A 20172-nucleotide genomic window follows, 5' to 3' on the forward strand; every position below is an offset into this window, starting at 1 on the left:
GTTTCACTAGCTGTATTTGGAGCAGACCTGTTGGTGGATACTGTTGAACCACCTTTTGGCAGATTTCTGAATTTTAAATAAGCATTCAAGGGCTGCATTACACAGTCTTACTTTTTTAGACATTCTGGTTGCATTTTATTGTTCATTTCAGAAATAGAGATGCTGTCATTGGGACCTGTCATTCTGTTTCCATTCCATGTTTGCATGATGTTTCTAGTAATTTACTTTCAAACTGAAATCATCTAACGCTGCCATTATTATAAAATTATGCATGATACAATGCATGGACTGTACTCCTACTCAAAAATCACAGTACTGCATATACAGTGTTTATGTCTTGCTTATAGATGCAAGATATTTCCCCACATTTAGTTGTCCGTAAAACCACTTTAATTAGAACTACTTGTGTGAAAATTCACACCTTAAACTTCTGTATAGTTGCACTCTTTACCATTCAGTCCTTCCTGCTTTCCATTCTGAATCAAGTGCTCCTGCGCCTGTTAACGCAGGGAGTAGCTCTAAGGTTCTCTTTATGCCCAGCATCAACAGGCACAGCACACTTACTGTTGAAGAATTGGGTGCAGATGTTCAGTGCCATGCTAAACACTAGAAATAACACCAGACTTCCACACAATTGCATCCAATTTTCATCAAAATGTCGATGCAGTTGTGGTAATTCTGACAAATTGCAGTAGGTGCTGCTCAATTGCCCCTTGCGACTGCAATGACGGAATTCTGGGAAAAACAGCTGCATTGTGGAAAAAAATACCATGACATTTGCCCTCAAAATTACTTTGCTCACTGCAGTTACATATTTAAAATAAGTATAAAAAACAGCTCAGAGAAGTGGCTTTTTTCCTTTACAGTGCACATGCACAACCACAGGATTTTTACATAGCTCGTACTGTCTTTTCAGGAAAAACAATTTGCCATTATCCTGATTGATCCCTGTTAAACCACAGATGTTTTTGTAATGTTGCAAGTGTGTATGAGCTGTATCTCCATGTGTTATTATACATCCAAGGTGGCACATCTAAAGGATGACCTTCCGTATGTTTCTGTTTGTGCAATTTATTTGCTATTAAACATGTAGGTGACAGCTGCATATTTTGTGAGGTTTAAGATTGACATAAATCCCATCTATATTGATGATTCCAATATACTGATGCTTCAAAACTATTGAAGCATTAGGAAAAAAAATCCTCTCTGATCCATATCCCACCCATGTAATTAGATTGTTCGCTAGGTCAATCATCATGCGATTACTTGTAATCTGCTATAACCTTGAAAACCTTCAGTTTCTTAACTTGAATGTCTGTATTGTAAAATAGATAGCAAATGGTTTATTATCTACCCATGTTTATTTGCTCTTGTTGTTTTGCTGTCATTGAAATTGTAAGCTTTATGGGGCAGGGTCATCCTTCTTTCTGTATCTCTTAGCACACAGTTTTGTATATTTCTATTTATTTATTGCAGTGTTTGTCCTCCTGTTTGAATTATTCTAAAAATGTTTAATTCTGTATATACGATTAGCACAATATAAGAGTATCCTGGCAATAACAACTTTTGCTGATAATTTGTACATAAAGTTCCCTCTTTTCTGAGAAGAAAAACACACATTTGCTGATTATTTTCTTATCATTAAGATCTGTGGTTCATTTTAATATTAATTTAATATATATTTTTGCCTATTTTTCAATGCAGATGCTCAAGAAAATTATGAGATAGATAATTACAACAGGCAGGCCAGGTGCAGAACAAGAGAGAGGGTATTACTAATTTACATTAGTACATTGCTGGTAAATTTGTAATACTGGCCTTGGCCCTCTCCGGTGTTAACAGGCTGTACTTCTAAAGGTAACTTTGGATATTCTCAGTACTTGAATTGTTATCCATAATAACAATATCCATTCTTGCAGATGACCATTTCCATGAATATTATTGCTAATGTGTGTGTGTTCAGTAGAATAAACCAAATTCCCATGAAAAAGTCAATATGTTGTTACACAAACAATGTATAAAACACCTAATTTTTGTGTGGACTTACTTTTGTACTATAATGTTTGGGGCATTTAAATTTCACAATGCAGAACGGTGGAGTAGCTGTTGCAAAAAGGCTTAAGCTGGCCATACACGTGGCGATCTGACGATGAAACATCATCAGATGTGCCACACACCATTCAGGGCTGAATCGGCAGGTAAGGAGGTAGAAACAATAGGATTTCTACCTCCTTCTGCCGATTCAGCGCTGAAGGGAGATTTTGATCAGGCGCCTTCTATGGCGCCCGATCAAAATTTTCCAACTGGTCCAATTGGCGAGTCGCCCGATATCAGCAGCTTCCTGCGATATCGGTCGACTCGCCGACATACCATACACGCACCGAATATTGTACGAAACGAGGTTTTGTACGATATTATCGGTGCGTGTATAGCCACCTTTATTGTTGTGCAGTTTCAGATTTGGCCTACTCAGATCTGCAACATTGCCAAAAATGTGCCACTTTTTAAAGTGGGAATATTGAGAGTGATAATACTACATCAAGTTTAAGTTTAATGAAAATCACAATACATGGGAACAGGTATTTCAGCATTATATATGTAATGGGAAATGAGTGAGGATGCTGCACTGCTCATTTTAAAGGAGTCATTCTCAATAGATACCAGTTCACCTGTAGGGAAAAAAGGTAGGGTATGTAACCACTAGGGTTCACAATTGTTATTGCCATGTGGTGGGTTTTAATGAGTGTAAAGATGTTTTCTTAATCCGCTTAGTACACATAATTTGATTTTTCTTAATGAGTTCTTACAACCAAAAAAAAACAAAAAAAACTTTTTCATCCCTCAATATATTACTGTCAAATTACTGGTTCAAAAGAATGTCCTGATTGTCGAGTTCATGATGAGCAGACAAAGTGTGACTTAGTTGACAGTTGATCATTTTGTGTTGAACTGCTTTAATCCCTAAAGGTTATATGTTCCTGGGAACAATTTCCTGTTTATCTAAATAATATATTAATTGATTTACTGAGAAACCCTTGTTTGAAAGGAATTAAATTCCCAAGCTGCTGCTAATGAGAGAAAATCTTAATGAGCTATTGTAGTATGGTGTTTGGGTTTTGTTTAGTTTCCCTATATATGTGTGTGCAGTGAGGTGCGGAGAAGACAAGAGGTCATACAAATTGAATAACTTTGTAGCGCAGAGGGTTGCAGCTGTGCTATCTGGCGCGCTTGTTGCTAGCATATAACAAAGACCTATGTATATTGCTCTCCGACGAGGTACATATCTGAGAGTGTGAAGCACTGTAGTTGCTTCTGCCTCACTGACCTGTCTGCTTGAGGCAAAAATGCACCTTTGATGGAGCAGAGTCAGGGGGAGCTGCATAGGGCGACTCCTTGCCAAGCAATTCCTTCCTCCCAGATGGAAAAGTAAGCCAGGAAATAAAGCTTCATTTGTTCTGTGCTATGCGGGAGAAACCTTATCATAACTAGTTAAGTGCTCATCTCTGTGCACGATGCAGGTGTGAGCCAAATTTAGTGCCCTGTGATTACTATTTCATTAACATGAAAACGGTTCCATATCATTGGGGATGTAGTCTGGTATTTCAGCAAGGATTTACTTATGACAAACAATGTAACATTTCTAGAGAAATCTTTAATATTAGATATAATACTTTTGATTAAATTGTAACATTTGAGTTTGCTCTTAAAACTAATCCAAATTTAAAAGTATTTATCTTTAACATCAATTCAGCCATACAAGAAATGAAGGAAAAATACACTGAAATTAAATGATCTGTATCTTTATTTTTTATATCAATACAGGTATGGGTTCTATTATCCAGAAAGCTCAGGTCTTGGGTTTTTTTCCTAATTTGGATCACCCCTACATTAAGGGGGAAATTTACTATTGTTAGATTAATTTTTTCACAATTTGAAATTTTTCCGCAAAAAACCCCCCACAATTTTTTGCCATTTATTATTACAACTGGAAGATCTTTATTTCCTTTGTAGTTTTTGGGGGTTTTCGAAGATTGCATTTGTGCAAAAATATGAAAAAATTGTGGCTTTCGTTGTTTTTTTTCTGAATTTTTTTTGTGCTTTTTCAATTCCGATCTTTTAATAAATGACTAGACATTAATGTTTTTTTGTGGAAATAAGTTTACTTATGGTGTTAAAAAACTCTGAAACCACAAAAATCTGATTATTATTAAATGCCCCCTATGTCTGCTAAAAAGTTCAAAACAGTAAATAAACTTAATAGAGTTTTTCTGCCACCAGTATGGATTTATGCTATCTTAGTTATGTCGAGCACAAAGTTCGACAGAGAAATTACCTGTAATTTGAAGTTTTTAGGATACGAGATTCCATTCGCGTACTTAGGGGCTGATTTACTAAGACACGAATTCCGACCGAATTGGAAGAATTCCGATTGGAAAACGAAAATTTTGCGACTTTTTCGTATTTTTTGCGTTTTTTTCGGCGCCTTTACGACTTTTTGGAAATTATCGCGACTTTTTCGTTACCAATACGATTTGCGCGAAAAAATGCGAGTTTTTCGTAGCCATTCCGAAAGTTGCGTTTTTTCGTAGCGTTAAAACTTGCGCGAAAAGTTGCGCTTTTTTCGTAGCGTTAAAACTTGCGCGAAAAGTTGCGCTTTTTTCGTAGCGTTAAAACTTAAAACTCGCGACGTTTCGCGCAAGTTTTAACACTACGAAAAAATCGCAACTTTTTGCGCAAGTTTTAACGCTACGAAAAAATCGCATCTTTCGGAATGGCTATGAAAAACTCGCGTTTTTTCGCAAAAATCGTATTGGTAACGAAAAAGTTGCGATAATTTTCCGAAAAAATCGCAAAATACCGATCATTACGAAAAAAACGCAATCGGACGCATTCGGCCCGTTCGTGGGTTAGTAAATGTGCCCCTTAGTGTCAGACTGGGTTACCTGGGGCCCACCAGAAAATGTGTGCATGGAGGTTAATCACCACGACTAGTGGCTGCAACTGGGTTTTTAGTCACCGCAACTGGGTCTCTTTAATTACCCCATCTGTCTTTGTTAAAACTGCAGAAGTGTGGGCTAACAGTTAATGCATTTCGTAGAGCTACACTACTTCTTTTATATTCCTACTTAGCTAGTTTATATTTGTATTTAGATATTTCATAAAGTCATGATTCATTTTAAATTGATATTTGTGAATGTGTGCCAATGCCTACTATTTCTAAATATATTTATGAATTAACAAATTTACATATATGACTATTATAGGTAACATTTGAATTTGTAGTAGAGCGGCTACTTCAGGTCTGATGATTTTTTTTTTTAGAACTACAGTTGTATGACATTTGACATAACACAAATGTTTCATTCTTAGAGGTAAATTCCACACACATTGTTAGATGCTTAATTGATCCTAGAAAGCAATTATTAGACTCTTAATTAATTTTAGAAAGACCACTAACTTACAAAGTTCATCTTTGTGCATTGAAGGATACAAAGTTGACATCCCCCCATGGCTGACCCCTCATGCTCTCGTCTAATCAGATTTTATATTGTGTTTTCCAGATAGCTGATCAGCATCCCTGGATTTCGCTTACTACACAGGAAAGCTTTGCCTGAAGATGGAAACACTGGAGTCTGAACTGACCTGCCCTATCTGTCTGGAGCTGTTTGAAGATCCACTGCTGCTGCCTTGTGCTCACAGCCTGTGTTTTAACTGTGCGCATCGCATCCTTGTCTCCCACTGTGCCAACAACGAATCCGTAGAATCTATTAACGCCTTCCAGTGCCCCACCTGCCGTTATGTCATCACACTCAGCAAGCGTGGCTTAGAGGGGCTAAAGAGGAACGTGACTTTACAGAACATCATTGACAGATTTCAGAAAGCCTCAGTGAGCGGGCCCAATTCACCTAGTGAAACGCGTCGAGAACGTGCTTACGATACCACTAACAGCATGACATCAAGCGAAAAAGTACTCTGCCAGTTCTGTGATCAGGACCAGGCAAGGGAGGCTGTGAAAACCTGTGTGACCTGTGAAGTTTCATATTGTGAGGACTGTTTAAAAGCTACTCACCCAAACAAGAAACCATTCACTGGTCACCGACTAATTGAACCCATCCCAGATTCTCACATAAGGGGGTTAATGTGCCTGGAACATGAGGATGAAAAAGTTAATATGTATTGTGTGACAGATGACCAGCTAATCTGTGCCTTGTGTAAATTGGTTGGGAGGCATCGAGATCATCAAGTTGCTGCCCTTGGTGACAGATACGACAAACTAAAGGTAAGAGAGTGGCAGATTCAGTAAGTACGTATTTACTTGTACCAAACCGGTAAGGTGTGTATTAGAGTACATTTCAATTCACATTCAAATGCAGGTTAACTAGTTTGGTATTTAGTCTTTATATTAGTATATATTTTGTTCTGGAGAAAACACTTTTAAAGAATGTTTAAAGAATTCCGTTTTGGCCGTATTCTGCTTGCTAGTCTACTTTTCCCTGTAATTGCTGTATACAGTGCATGGTATTCATGAATAAATTATTATAATAAAGGTCTTTTAATGCTGTATGAATAATACATGGTCAATGTTTTATATAGTGTACATTGTAGATAAAAAAAAACCTTAAGTTTACTAAATAAAATGAGTAATTTTTGCATGATGTTTTCAGTTTACATTATCCACATGCTACCTGTGACTCTAGCTAAAATTCATTTGATAGTTGCAGCAGTTCACCTTGAGAGCTACAGAATGCAATATAACTACGGAACACTCTTTATCATATTTGTTAAAACTGTAGAGCTACTCAATAAAAAGTTGTTAAGTTGTTTTTCTTAAGAAAGAATATGAAGCATAAGCTTTTACTGCTCATAGGAAGCTGGAAGTAGTAGCTTATTAAGCTGGAGAACAGTAGGTTGGACATTTCAGGACTAACTGGTGCTTGTGTTTTGACTAATCAGTTGATTGACTGAATGACTTGTTAGGGTGACCTGGATGAATGAAAATCTGTATAGTCTCATTACTACTTGTCTAGTGATAACAAGGGATGTGCAGTCACATGTAATATAAAAAATAAGCCATATATTTGGAGAAGTAATTAAATAATATTTTTGAGTTGTGCAACACACTGTTATTACTGTACACTTAAGGACTAATGATGAGTGAAATTCTTCGCTAGGGTTCACCCCCAAAATAAAAAACAAAACGCCCCTAGACTCCAATAGCTGTAATTATATCCATATAAACAGTGCTTTGTGATGTCATCATTTATAATTAGTGGTGCTTAGTGATGTAATCTGTGTCATAAAACTTGTGTATTATTAAAACTAAAGTACCCCCTGTTGTAAAATATAAGGATTTAAAAAGTCACCTAGGAGTTCAGTGGCTTCTAAAAAAGCACTTGGCACACGGTCTTGTGCTTTTATATGGTCGTGGAACTTCTCTGTAACTTGTAATATCCTTATATGTTACAATAGTGGATACATTATTCCCTATTATTTCAAATAATGGAGCCTCACACTGTATACTTTTGTCTGCCCCCCATCAAGGATTGCACCAAGTAGAATAAGGTAATAGCCAATAATTCTGTTTTTTGTCTTCTTTCTATAAATAAAGAAAATACCATGTAATTGCCAAGTCAGGAAGTGTGGCATAAAGTAGATGATTTAAATTAAAGTCGTATTTTTGAGAATAGCCATCATGTGAAATTACAGAAACACATTTGTGACAGAGGTAATTGTTGGGTTCTTCCATGTATTCCTGGATGTCAGACTCTTAATTACTTATACTCTATCAAAGTAGTATTGCTAATTATCTTAATAATAGATCATCCTTCATTACACAGAGGACAAAGGCTGCCAATGTAATCTCACTTAATTCTGTACATTAAGGTTTGAGCAGAGAAGTCCAGCTAATGAAAAAAACAGACAACAAAAAAACAACCACAAAATGATGTTCTTAATACTGATAATCTTGGATTGAGCTAGCATTTGGTAGCTTAGTCACATTAACCATTATGTACTAAAAAATAAAGATCCTTGGTAAAAGTAAAGGTTGACTAAAAATTTAATTAAAATATTGTTGAACATAAAAGAGACCATTTAAATACAGCCATGCAACTCCAAAGGCTGGTTTGAGCGCCAAAGGGTTTTTCTGGGTGAAGAAAAAGGCATCTAGAAACATTTACTTTATGCCTTTTTTCAATAAAAAGTAAACTTTTTAAACCTGAGTTGCCTGCACATTACCTCTTGTATTAGGAATTCAGGAAGAATCCCTCTGTCATGAAATGACCACCTTTGATTCGAGACTGTGCTCCCCACTTCATTATTGCTGTCACAGTAAACTTGGATGACTTTTTCCTAGAAAATTAATGGCGACAAAATGCCCAGCAATGTCATTGGTTCCCAGATTTGCTCAGTCCTCATTAAAAGAACTGTGTGAATCAAAGCACCTGTGTATGCTGGCAGCAATTTCCCAATGTTTCCTAATTCCCTAGGGTCTGCATCTGTAATTACGCAGTACAGAAAGCAGCAAAGTATCCTTTTTACTACTCTGTATCAGTGTAAAGGATGCTGGGGCACCAGAATATGACAGCATAGTACTGAGAAGAAATGTACCCCTGGTGTATTTGTGGAAGTAGAGGAGTGCCAGCCTAGGGTCTGAAGTAAGAGACCAAAGTAACTGGCTCCCTCTTTAAACTCATTTTGAGTTTATATACTGAACATACTGAATGCACATTGGTACAACCGCTTAATAAAATGGAATGAGTTAGCCCAAGCATTTTGTCTCAAATGTACGGCAAATGAAAAAGTCTGGGTTTTGTACTTATAGTACAATGCAGAAGGTAGCCTTGAATATCAGCTTTTTAGGGGCTTTGTTTTTTAGTTTTCATAAACTTTTATGTTTTTTGTTAGTATGTCTGTGACCTTTGAACCACTCTTCTCTTTCCTGTGGCCTTCCTTCCTGTTTGCCATAGGCAGTTATGAAATCAGCATTTAAAACAAAACTAAAGGCAAATAAAAATGCAGTAATTTATTGTATTTGCATGCTTCTGAGGCTAGTGAAATGTTTTTGCAACAAGTTTGGGGGAATTGGAACAGTTACAAAACTGATGCAAATGGCACCCAACTTTTGTCAAAATTCCTTGCGGTGTGATTAAAATTCACTAGAGAGGCTGAATACATTTTTGGCTGATAACTACACAGCGTAACTATGGCAGCACCATTTGACTGCAATATGAAATGATCCGTGACAATTCCCAGGGTTTTGTTTCCGTAGTTTACCCTGAGAAAATCTGCAGTAATAAAATGCTTTGTGTGACACTAGCCTAGAGGTAGGCTCTTGTAATACTGAAATCCCACGTGAATGTAAAGGAAATAGGTCATTTCTGTGATGGTATTTTAAAAGAGTAATAAAGCAATTAGACGGTTTAATGATTTTGCTGCTTTCAGGGCTTCATATGGCAGAGTTAGTGCACTAATACTCAGTATTCAGGCAAAAAAGGAAGGTCCCTTTAAGTTTACTGTACGGCTAATTTGCTTGCAGGGAGAAAACATATATAACACAGATAATAAAACTCATTGAAAAAGCTTTGTTAAGGTGCTGGGATAGTTTTATGGTATGTCTTTGCAAGGGCTATGAGAAGACAGACAGTCATCCTTGCTATTGATAGCATTATTTATGTTCCTGTTTAAGGGAAAATATACCTTAATTTAGCTAGCTAGAAAAGGTGTATAGTACTATATGGTCTTTCAAAAGTAAATATATTTGTTTTTATTGCATGACCACGCAAAGCTAAGAGTGGGTTGGCAATGGTTTCTGAAAGCATGGCTCTCATGGTTTCCTTTCAATCTGTAACATTAGGCATTTAAACAAAAAACTGCAAGGTGCGTCACATCTAGAACCTTTGCTGGTGACAGAAACTGGTCATAGGGGCAGCGCAATGTGGGGTGAAGTTATTTTGGGGTGGGGCTATAATGTTTAAAAGCAAAGTGATGATATGAGGGGGAGGTAGTAGCATCACAGGTTATGATTAAGGGTAGGTCAGTATCAACTTTATACTGTAGATACTAGGTTGGACAAATTAAATAAAATGTAAATTCTATGAACACAAAGTACAACTGAAACTAAGAAATCGTAGTGGCACTTGAAGCATGCCTTTTTGGTGATGCTTGGCACAAAAAAGGAGGAAACATTAATTGCCTTCAAATATTACTGTTTTTCTTTGGGTTTCTTTCAGTTTCATTTGTGGTTATGTGAACCAGAATATGTTTTTAAGACCTTTCATTATTTCATTTTCTTAGATGACCAATTTCTCTCCCTCAGTCTTGACAGAAAACCTGGAACAGACAGCTGGGTGCCTTATGCCCCATAAATCAGCAGTGTTTCTGTGGAACAGAACTGACTGTACATGCAGTGAGTGAGCAAGTGCATTTCAGTTTCTGGCAGGCTAGCCGAGTGCATATTCATGTAAGCTCTCACTGGGTATCCGTCAGATGGATTGTATAGCTGCCCTGCCATGTAGAAAACCATTGTCAGAGGCAGAATGTTAGGCGCTAACTCAATAGAAGGCAATGAGAGTGAATCAATGACACTGGTAAATGGAAATATAGATCTAATTAATATATATATTTATATATATATATTTTTTTTTTTTAATGTTGTTTGGAAATGTTCAATGTGACCTTCAATTTAGTTTTGCTAAGGTGATGTTCTGTTTAACTGGGGCAACTGAAATTAAATATTAAATTACAGCTACATTTCATAGTCACATGAAGCCACACTATCTCTGTGATAATTGTCTTTATATGCTTCATCATATGATGATTGCAAATTTTAATTAATAATTTGGATTCATGGACCTTTTTAACTAATATGTCTGACTGTCATGTGAGTGATGGAGGGTGGATGTGAGGGTAGTGTACTACAGCTGTATGCAATACAGCCTATAGATGTTAAATATTTTGGGGCTCTAGTTGCTCTTTGAATACAGTTTAGAGAGCTACTATACATTTTTAATACCTAAAGCAATTGTATGCAACATTTCTGGTGTCATGGTGTCTTGATTACATTTTGGAAGCTTCTTCCCAGAGTAAACTGATTAACATATAGCAGAATGTGTGTTTGTTCCAGTGGTTGGCTGAGAATTTTGGGAGCTGTAGTCTAAAAGCAACTGGTAGGCTGTATGTTGAACATCTGTTGGAATCACTAGCCAATGTTTGGCCTTTGTTTTGTATAAGAGGTCTCTAGCTGATGATCTTAGTGGGGAAGTAATAAATGTCCTTAACTAAAAAAAACATGTGCATTGTTAAAAATTGATTATTTGATATAAATCTTGCCACTTATCCACTGCCAGGAAAACAAATAAGTTTGCGTCAGTGTGCAGTGTGTGTTATAAAAATGCTTATGCAGTTATAATGTTGCAGATTGCAGTTTAAAGAAAGTTACTCTGCTTTTAACTTTAACTTTATTTCCTATGTGTGTATAATGTGTTGGGGAGCAGTGGGCGCTGATCTGAGTACAGGTATGAGATCCCTTATCTGGAAACCCATTATCCAAAAAGCTCCAAATTACGAAAAGCCCGTCTCCCATAGACTCCATTTTAATCAAATAATACAGAATTTTAAAACTGATTTCCCTTTTCTCCGTAGTAATAAAACAGTACCTTGTAATTGATCCCAACTAAGATATAAATAGTCCTTATTGGATGCAAAACAACCCCATAGGGTTAGATTAATGTTTTATTGATTTCTTATTAGACTTCAGGTATGGAGATCCAAATTACGGAAAGACCCCTTATCCGGAATACCCTTGGTCCCAAGCATTCTGGATAACAGGTCCTATACCTGTATACAGTATATTAATTTTTGTTTCAATAGCCTTTGTTTTTCTATGTGCTGTCAGGCAGTAGTGATGATTTGGTGTACTGGTATCCATTGTTGTGTTTTTGTAATAATACCAGTAGTCAGTAGTTATTTCACTACATGTGCCTACACTATCATGGCAACAGTTACACTATGTTAGTATGGTTAATATTTAGACTAAACTTGAACTGAGATATTACCACAGGATTCTATACCATTTTGATCCGCGGTATACTGGACTGCAGTACATGTGAAACAAAATCTTTATAACTGTCAGTCCTTACCTTCAAATGCTTTATGGTGGGCAGCCATGCTCATGCATCTTGCTTGACTTCCACCTTAGTACTACTAGAAATTCTCTCCGATATTGATGCAGCAATATTTTTGGCCAAAGCAAGATAGTTTTGGAAAATTCATATCTGGTACCATATTAAACAGAAAAGAACAGGTGTGGGAAAAATGGAGAGCACTCCAGGGATTGTAAAATGAGAAAGGGAATTATTTTGAATGACCGAATCAGGGTAGGATTGTTTTGATGTGTATGTCAATCCAATAATGACTAACTTCTGCGATGTGTAGCATAGACATGCTCAGTTCTCATACTTGGTGAGATGTGGGAGTAAGATGATTACTTTATGAGGTATAAATAATTTTTATCACAGTTTCCAAGTGCAAGGGACTACTTATACTACTTATGCTAAAATGTGATTTTCTTGAAACCAGTTATGTTCCCCTTAATTTCTAGTTCTTGCAGATCATCTCTAATGTAAATGAGACATTATTTTACATGAGAATAGGAAAGAAATGTGCTGATAACATGTTATGTGAGAGCTAATATTCAGATTATTTGTGCAAGTGTGTGACAGTTGTGGACCTATGAAATATCCACATCATTAAAGAGAAAACAATGATAATTTTGAATGGAAAGAAACTAAAATTAGTCCACGTCTAAGCCTGTGACAGATGTGTAGTATTCCCTGCAACATTCATTAACCTTTGTTATACTAGGTTCTATACCTGTGTTAACTCATAAAGAACTGTATAATATAATGCCACAAGGTGGTCTAGACCAGTGATCCTGAACCAGTGGCTCATGAGCAACAAGATGTACTACCAAATAAAACCTCCTGTATGCTGATAGGGTGTATAGCATAAGAAGTGCCAATCTTAGCCCTTATTTGGCACCTCCATTAATTTTTTAATTTATGATACTTGGGTTGCTCTGCAAGTCTTTTTACATTTGACTGTGGCTGGGACCCCTGGTGTAGACCTACTACTGTTCCCTCATTCTCTGTTTAGCTGAGGATCAAGCATCAGCATTATGTAAAACCCTGTAATGTAGGGATAGTATTAGTTTTTTGCATAAGTAACAAGTTGCACATGTCGGCATCAAGTGCTTCCCTGTTTTTAGTTGGTATGAAACTGAATCAGAATGAATCATTTGGATGGGAACAATGAAAACCTAGGCAACAGTGTGGAAAGATGACAGTAAAGGGTTATGCAGTACCAAAAACAAAGTGCTGGAACCATCAGGTCTATAAGCATAGGAAAAATGATCATACATTATCGTGCACTTCAAATGTCCCCAGTGTTATTCTTGGGCTTAAAAACAAATATCTATCTGTTCCTGCATATTTCCCTGTTAGTGTTTGGTTTCCTTCCTGAGATACCTTAGTGGGTCAGCTGAGCATCAGAGTTTAATGGAGCTCCATTCCGATTGACTATCGAGGCTGTGCGTTTATGGCTGACATGATTATCCTAATCAAGAGAAGTCTTAAGGTCATTTACCCAGAAAATAAAATGCTGGCATATTTCCTTTTTTTTGTCATGTTTATTATCATGTTTCCATGTCTCATATTTTACCATGTCACATCTATACTTGGTCAACATTTATCCAGATCTCTCTATATATTTTATTTGGCAAAATCCTTTTGCTCACAGGAAGGGCAGTGTCTGGATTGAGCCACAATAGTCTCAGTGAGTTTTACTTTATGAATACTGTTACAATATTTTAACAGTATAAAACATCTTAAATTCATTTTTGTTAATTAAGTCTGTGAAAATATATAATATATGGAAATAAGAGCAATATGTTTTAACTCTACAGGACTGGATCACCTAAAAGTGATATACACATACTATATACTATATTATATTTGCAACATTTGGTTTATTATTGTGTAGGTTAAAACACATATTTTCATCATACACCCATGTTTATCATGAGTCAAATAAGGTTGACACCTGGCCGGTACTTTACCTGCCTAGCCAGTAAAACACCTGCCAAGGCCGGGGCCGATATTATAAACTTACACCCCCAATCTGCCAATAACTTGTCTTGTTTCTTCCTGAACACGCTTTCTATCCACCCCTCTGGCCGTCACCACACCATTACTCCACCCATTTGGTGTAAGTGACCCTCCCATTTGACATAATCACACCACCCCTTCTGTGTCTGCCCCCTAGCTGCCACTAAAATTTAGAAAGGTGGCAAACCTGGAGTCACACATGTAACAATGGTTGTGTACAAAGAGCCCTTTGCATAATATCGCTGTATGTACATACTTTTGACAGTTGAATAACATGCAAATGCCCATATTTTATTAAGGATTTTGTACCATGCATAGTAGCTCCACCCATGGTAGCCAAGCCGCGGTGACTGATCTCCCCATGTACCACTGCCCTAAAAGGTAATATAGTGTCACCACTTTCAAAATATTCAAATTATTTATTCTCACTCTTTGATCTTGCAAGAATTGCCCTGACATCAGAATCTCAGATTTCTGGTAAAGGTCACTGCTGCTTGCCCTACACCAGTAATTCATAAAGCTGCTATTTGATCTGACTAATATAAATTAGCTAGAGCTTTAGCTCCTCAGTGATGAGCATAAAACAAAAAGGGTAAAAGAGACTGTTTTGCCTAAAGCTGGAATCTGTAACTATGTCAACATATTGCAACAACGGAAACAAATCTTGAAATTTTCTGGCAGAATGGAATTCAGGCACATTGTTGGTCACTGCTGGATAATATGTTCAACATGGCATAATTCTGTACTTCATTATATAATGATAGAGTGTACTTTGCTTATTTTTGCTTTATTTTACAAAAAACTTCCAATGTTCTAATTGAAAAAATGAGTGCCGGCACTGTAGTTTCCATGTTCAAAAAACAAAGTGCTGGAACCTTCAGGTCAATAAGCATAGAAAAAAATGATCAAACATCATTGTGCACTTCAGATGTGCATAGTGTTATTGGGCTTATAATGAACAAATAGATATCTGTTCCTGCATATTGTAGTGTTAGTGTTTGGTTTCCTTCCTGAGATACCTCTGTGGGTCAGTTAAATGGTAATGCAATGTCAGGAGCATGTATCAAATATTGCTATTTAATGCATTCGTTCATTTTGTATGTACAGGCAGGCCTGGATTCGCGGTGAGGCCACAAAGGCCCGGCCTAGGTCGGAACATATAAGGATTAATTATATCTTAGTTGGGGTCAAGTACAATGCACTGTTTTAATATAACAGAGAAAAAGGAAATCATTTTTAATAATTAGAATTATTTGCTTATAATGGAGTCTATGGGGGATAGCCCTCCTGTAATTCTGAACTTTCTTAACTCTCTGAATAATGGGTTTCCCGATAACAGATCCTATACCTTTAGTAGATATAGATTGCTTAAATCGAGCATGTATGCTTTTTAACTACAATAAAACATGACAAATTGCTTTTTGCATGTACAAAAAATTCCACCTTTGCATATTTACATGCATGCAAATGGGGGGTCATTGTTTGCCTTAGAAACCAGTCTATTTTGAATTACTATGGCAGTTATATGCTGAGGTCTGTGGAAAATGCCGTGGCTGAGAAAAGTACAGAGGTGACGCATATACAATCATAACACAAACAATAAATTGCTTTCTTAGTGTATTTCCACTTAATTACAGAAGCTCCCTGATTTCCTTAGTAGAAGACCTTTCCAAGTTTTAAGAAAGCCCTAATTCAGATGCTTAAACTTTTGCATGCTGAATAATAAATGAAACAACCCTCTGGCAAATTTAAAGCTCTATAATATAGTGAATAAATATTTGTAGTTGTCAGGCTCGCCATGAATCATTCATGTTTTACCTAGGGATGGCTTGCTCAGACCTTAGGCATAGTCTATACATCTTATGTAACCACAGATACTGTGGTTAGCTGCATTGCGCCTGATAAGTAAAATTTACTTAAAGAAGTCAATTGTGTAAGCAACAACACTCGCTGTCTGACAGTATATTGGGGAAATGTTTTGTTATATTGGAGCTTAGGTAAAATCAATGGATCAATGACCAAAAGCCTATTATTGTGGGCTTTACATAAGGCTGATGCACTAGATAAGGTTGATAAGAAAGAATTTGTGTTTGCTAAAATCGCTTGCTTCATTTAGAAGACCTGTAATGCATAATACTGTCAACACACACAGTACAGCAATTAAAGCATTAAGGTCACAAGCAAGCGTCCGGCAGCAGCTGATTAAAAGATTTGTAATGGTAGCGCAGTATATCAAGCATCAAATATGAGCAGCCTCTCTCACGTTAGCATTTGCATTTACCTCATAATAAATGAGTTGGTACATGAATTCTGCTGGTGCTAAAAATTGTATTACTCGGGAAGTACTTGAAGGATTGGTGGCTAACAGCTTTCAATGAAAGAGCACAATGCGGTCAGATGTTAATTTAGCATTAAGAGGTCTCCGACATAGCAGGTTCAAAGCAGCTTCATCTTCCATTATAATCATGGGTCTCTAACCTTTCCCTTTCGCTGTTAATGTTCGTTTACACATTCAGCTACATTTTCTGAATGCATTATAGTGCAGAGGAATATGGCAGCAATATATTATGCTAATCAATTATTTTTATTGTAATTGAGCCGTTTAATAATTGTGATGCATTGATACAAATTTATTTTCATCATGGAAATATGATAAATATAACACATTTAGCTGTCCATATGCATTCTTCTAAGTCAAATATATAATACAATACAAAAAATGCTAGTTATTTTTTACATCAGACTATGGTACAAATTTATATTACCCCATTTTTATTTATATAAAATGTTGAAATAAGCAATCTTTAAGCTTCAAAAATGAATGTATTTCACATAATCAAGCACATCTGTTCTATACTGAAACAGTCACCTTGATGTGAACTATATTTAGCAGAATACCCTATGGAGTAGAATTATTCACATTAATTAAATTAGACTTTAATTCCAGTGATGGTGGTGATTTCAAACCGTCCCCAGTATATAAAGTGACAAGGTTTATGAGCAGAAAAAATGTTCTCTAGAGACAATAGATGGATGATAACAGATGCCTGTAATCTGCTGTTCTTGTTGTCCTGCTTGTCTAGGACTCAGTGCCATATTTCTGCCTCAACACATGTATAGAATGGATTGGATTTTTATTAATCTCCCACCGATAACTTAAAGGGGATCTTAACCCACAAAATGAAATGTTGAATTAATTAGAGTGATCACGTGAGCTTTTCCAATTTACTGTATATTAATATTTATTTTGGTTTCTAAGCTGTTTTAAACTACCAATACCAGGCTCAACACCTCTCTTTAAAGGTCAGAGTATCAGCAACCATAACTGTCTGTGCACTTCTGTATAGTTGGCTAAACCTAGGGGCAGATTTATCAAAATGTGAATTTAGAGCTTAATGCATAAAAACTCACCCACGTTCTATTCATTCCTATGGGATTTTTAGAAGTGTATTTTCAATTGTCCTCTGACAAGAAATCATACCAGCATCTGCTTTTTCAGGCTTCTGTGGTAATTGCAATAACTAAAACAGTTATTCAGTTTCCTGGGAATAGTGGCTTTGCCACTTATGTATAAAATTAAGACAAAGTTGTCACTAAATTAAGAACTCCATGTTCTGGCTTGGCAAGAGCATGGAAAGATTTGTCAGCAGAAAAAAGACCATCTCTGCAAGCAGCTCCTAAGCACACCCAGTGTTAAGGAAATAGCAATATTTAGGAGCCAAATAAGACATCCCCTGGAAGGAATATGTTAAAAGAGAGAAGTAAGTAGTGGAAGTAAGTCACAAGAGAAGACCATGTCCAAGACAAATGACACCCTTGATAGTAAAAAGAATAATAGTAATAAGGGAAACAACTGCAAACTCCCTAGAGTAAATGGATAAAGAAATTGAAAATGTATATATACCAAGTAAATGTGGACATTTCTTAAATCTGGAAATTGAAAGAATGAGTAGAGAAAGGGTGAGGTTAAAGTGAGGTTCTAAAAAGATTGTACAGATGTTGATTAGACAGGTTTGATTGTCCTGACGGATTAAGGACCAAATGGTCAAACAATTTAGGTGGGCATATTGGGGGAAAGATCCACTCATTTGGCGACCTCGCTGTCATAATTGCATCTCCTGGGTGAGAACAATCCCTACCAAGCTAATATCTACCCTTGGAAGCAACTTTAATTGTATTTCTATGGGTGAGAATATTTGTCATCAATAGAAATGGCGTTAAGCATTGGCTGCAGTTGTTTTTCATGATTTATCATATAGCCCCTGGTTCCAGTGAAAGCAGACTTTAATTCTATAGCATACAGTGCCAATTCCATGCTTCCTACTTTGTGGAAACAATTTAGGGAAGGTTGTTCAATGTTGTTTGAGCATAATCATGCCTTTAAGGGCCATGGCAGACGGGGAGATTAGTCGCCCCCCCCGATATGACATCCCACCAGCGAGAATGTTAATCACCGGTGGGATGGCATGAGGCAACTTCGGCAAATCGCCTGCGCGCCGCGTATACCATCCCACCGGCGATTTACATTCTCGACGGTGGGATGTCATATCGGGGAGATTAGTCGCCCGCGACAAGGGAGATTTGTCGCGGGCGACTAATCTCCCCCTGTGCCACCGCCCTAATGCACTAGCAAGGTCCTTCTGGAATTTGATGAAATATGAGTGGAATAACTTGACTGGTCTACACAGAGCAGACTGCAAGCTAGGCCAGGCGCACAATGCAATTTGAATTAAAAAAAAAATGAATAAAAAAAAAATGGCTTCTGATGAATGTAAGCCATGGTAGATGGTAGTGCTCCTTAAACAGTGTTTATGATCAGTTCCAACTTTTGACCACCAGGGTTATCCCCAAAATCCCTGAAAGTAGTGTGTCCGTTACATTGCCTGGTGTTTCAAATAGCAGTTGTATAAATAGTAGTAATATAGTTTAAAAGAAACTACAGGTTGTAGCCAAATAGAATAAGGTGTTTGTTTCATTTCAATTGTATTGCAGTGAAACAGCTTGTGGTGGAATCCCCATTTGCCAATTTATTAAAGCAGTTCTACTTGTGTGGCAAGCTTTAAACATGGAAAAGTTGGAAAGTCTAGTAAACAAAAATAATTATTTCATGTAAGAATATAATGATAGTTCCCTTTTAATTTCATGGGTATAATTTCCATTTTATTTTAATAGCAAAGGCAATGTATTCTCCTGGAAGGAAAAATGTACTTTTGATCATAATTGTAAGTATATTTTATTTGGACAGGTACAAGTAACAGTTCTGGATTGGCAAGCCAATAGCTGTATAAAAAAAATCCTATGACATTAAATAAACTACAGGAGATGGATATTCTGTACACAGTTCTTAAGTGCCAGGGATAATGAGGGTAAAAGCACAAAGGTTGATTTTCTTTAGAGGGAAGAAATGAAATATAAATAAATATATGTTCTTGCCCCTAATACAATTCATTTTTCTTCTGCTAAATCCCTGGCATCAGAAGCTGATTTTTTTTATTTATTTACAAAAATAGCTTACATTGGGTATAGTCATTCCAAAATATATCATCAGCGATGTCACCAGTAAACGGACAGCTTCTTGTAAATTAATTTCAATGGATGTGGTTTTGCTAAACTCACATTATGTTTTTATGACTTTAAGGCAGATATAGTTGCCAAATAAAGGTGATTTATTTCCTATCAAGGAGGCAAGGGAACTGTTTAAGTACAGTAAATAAAATCACCTTAGATTTGCAAAGAGATTTTTCAAAGCAAATTCATAAACCCCATTTTTATACTGCAGGTATGGTATCTGTTTTCTTGAAACCTGCTATCCAGAAAGCTTCGAATTACAGGAAGGCCATCTCCCATAGACTCAATTTTAAACAAATAATATACATAAGTATATTGGAGGCAAAAAAATCCTATTGGGTTTAATTCATGTTTTAATTACAGTGGCTTGCAAAAGTATTCGGCCCCCTTGAACTTTTCCACATTTTGTCACATTACAGCCACAAACATGAATCAATTT

At 36.5% G+C, this 20172-nt stretch overlaps 1 protein-coding gene across 5 annotated transcripts in view; it reads left to right on the forward strand.

Annotated features, from left to right (window-relative positions):
* mid1 (midline 1) overlaps positions 1–20172 on the forward strand; it is a 197961-nt gene that overhangs the window by 86447 nt on the left and 91342 nt on the right. For 4 of the 5 annotated variants that reach the window (NM_001006875.1, XM_012956769.3, XM_012956768.3 and 1 more), the window contains one exon: positions 5562–6280. In NM_001006875.1, the coding sequence (NP_001006876.1) occupies positions 5618–6280 (663 nt within the window). In that variant the 5' untranslated portion in view covers positions 5562–5617. Of the gene's footprint in view, positions 1–1784; positions 1858–5561; positions 6281–20172 lie in introns of those variants that run through there. The other variant, XM_012956771.3, reaches the window with a different exon arrangement.

The sequence above is a fragment of the Xenopus tropicalis genome, chromosome 2, assembly GCF_000004195.4.
Source record: "Xenopus tropicalis strain Nigerian chromosome 2, UCB_Xtro_10.0, whole genome shotgun sequence".
Lineage (NCBI taxonomy): Eukaryota > Metazoa > Chordata > Amphibia > Anura > Pipidae > Xenopus > Xenopus tropicalis.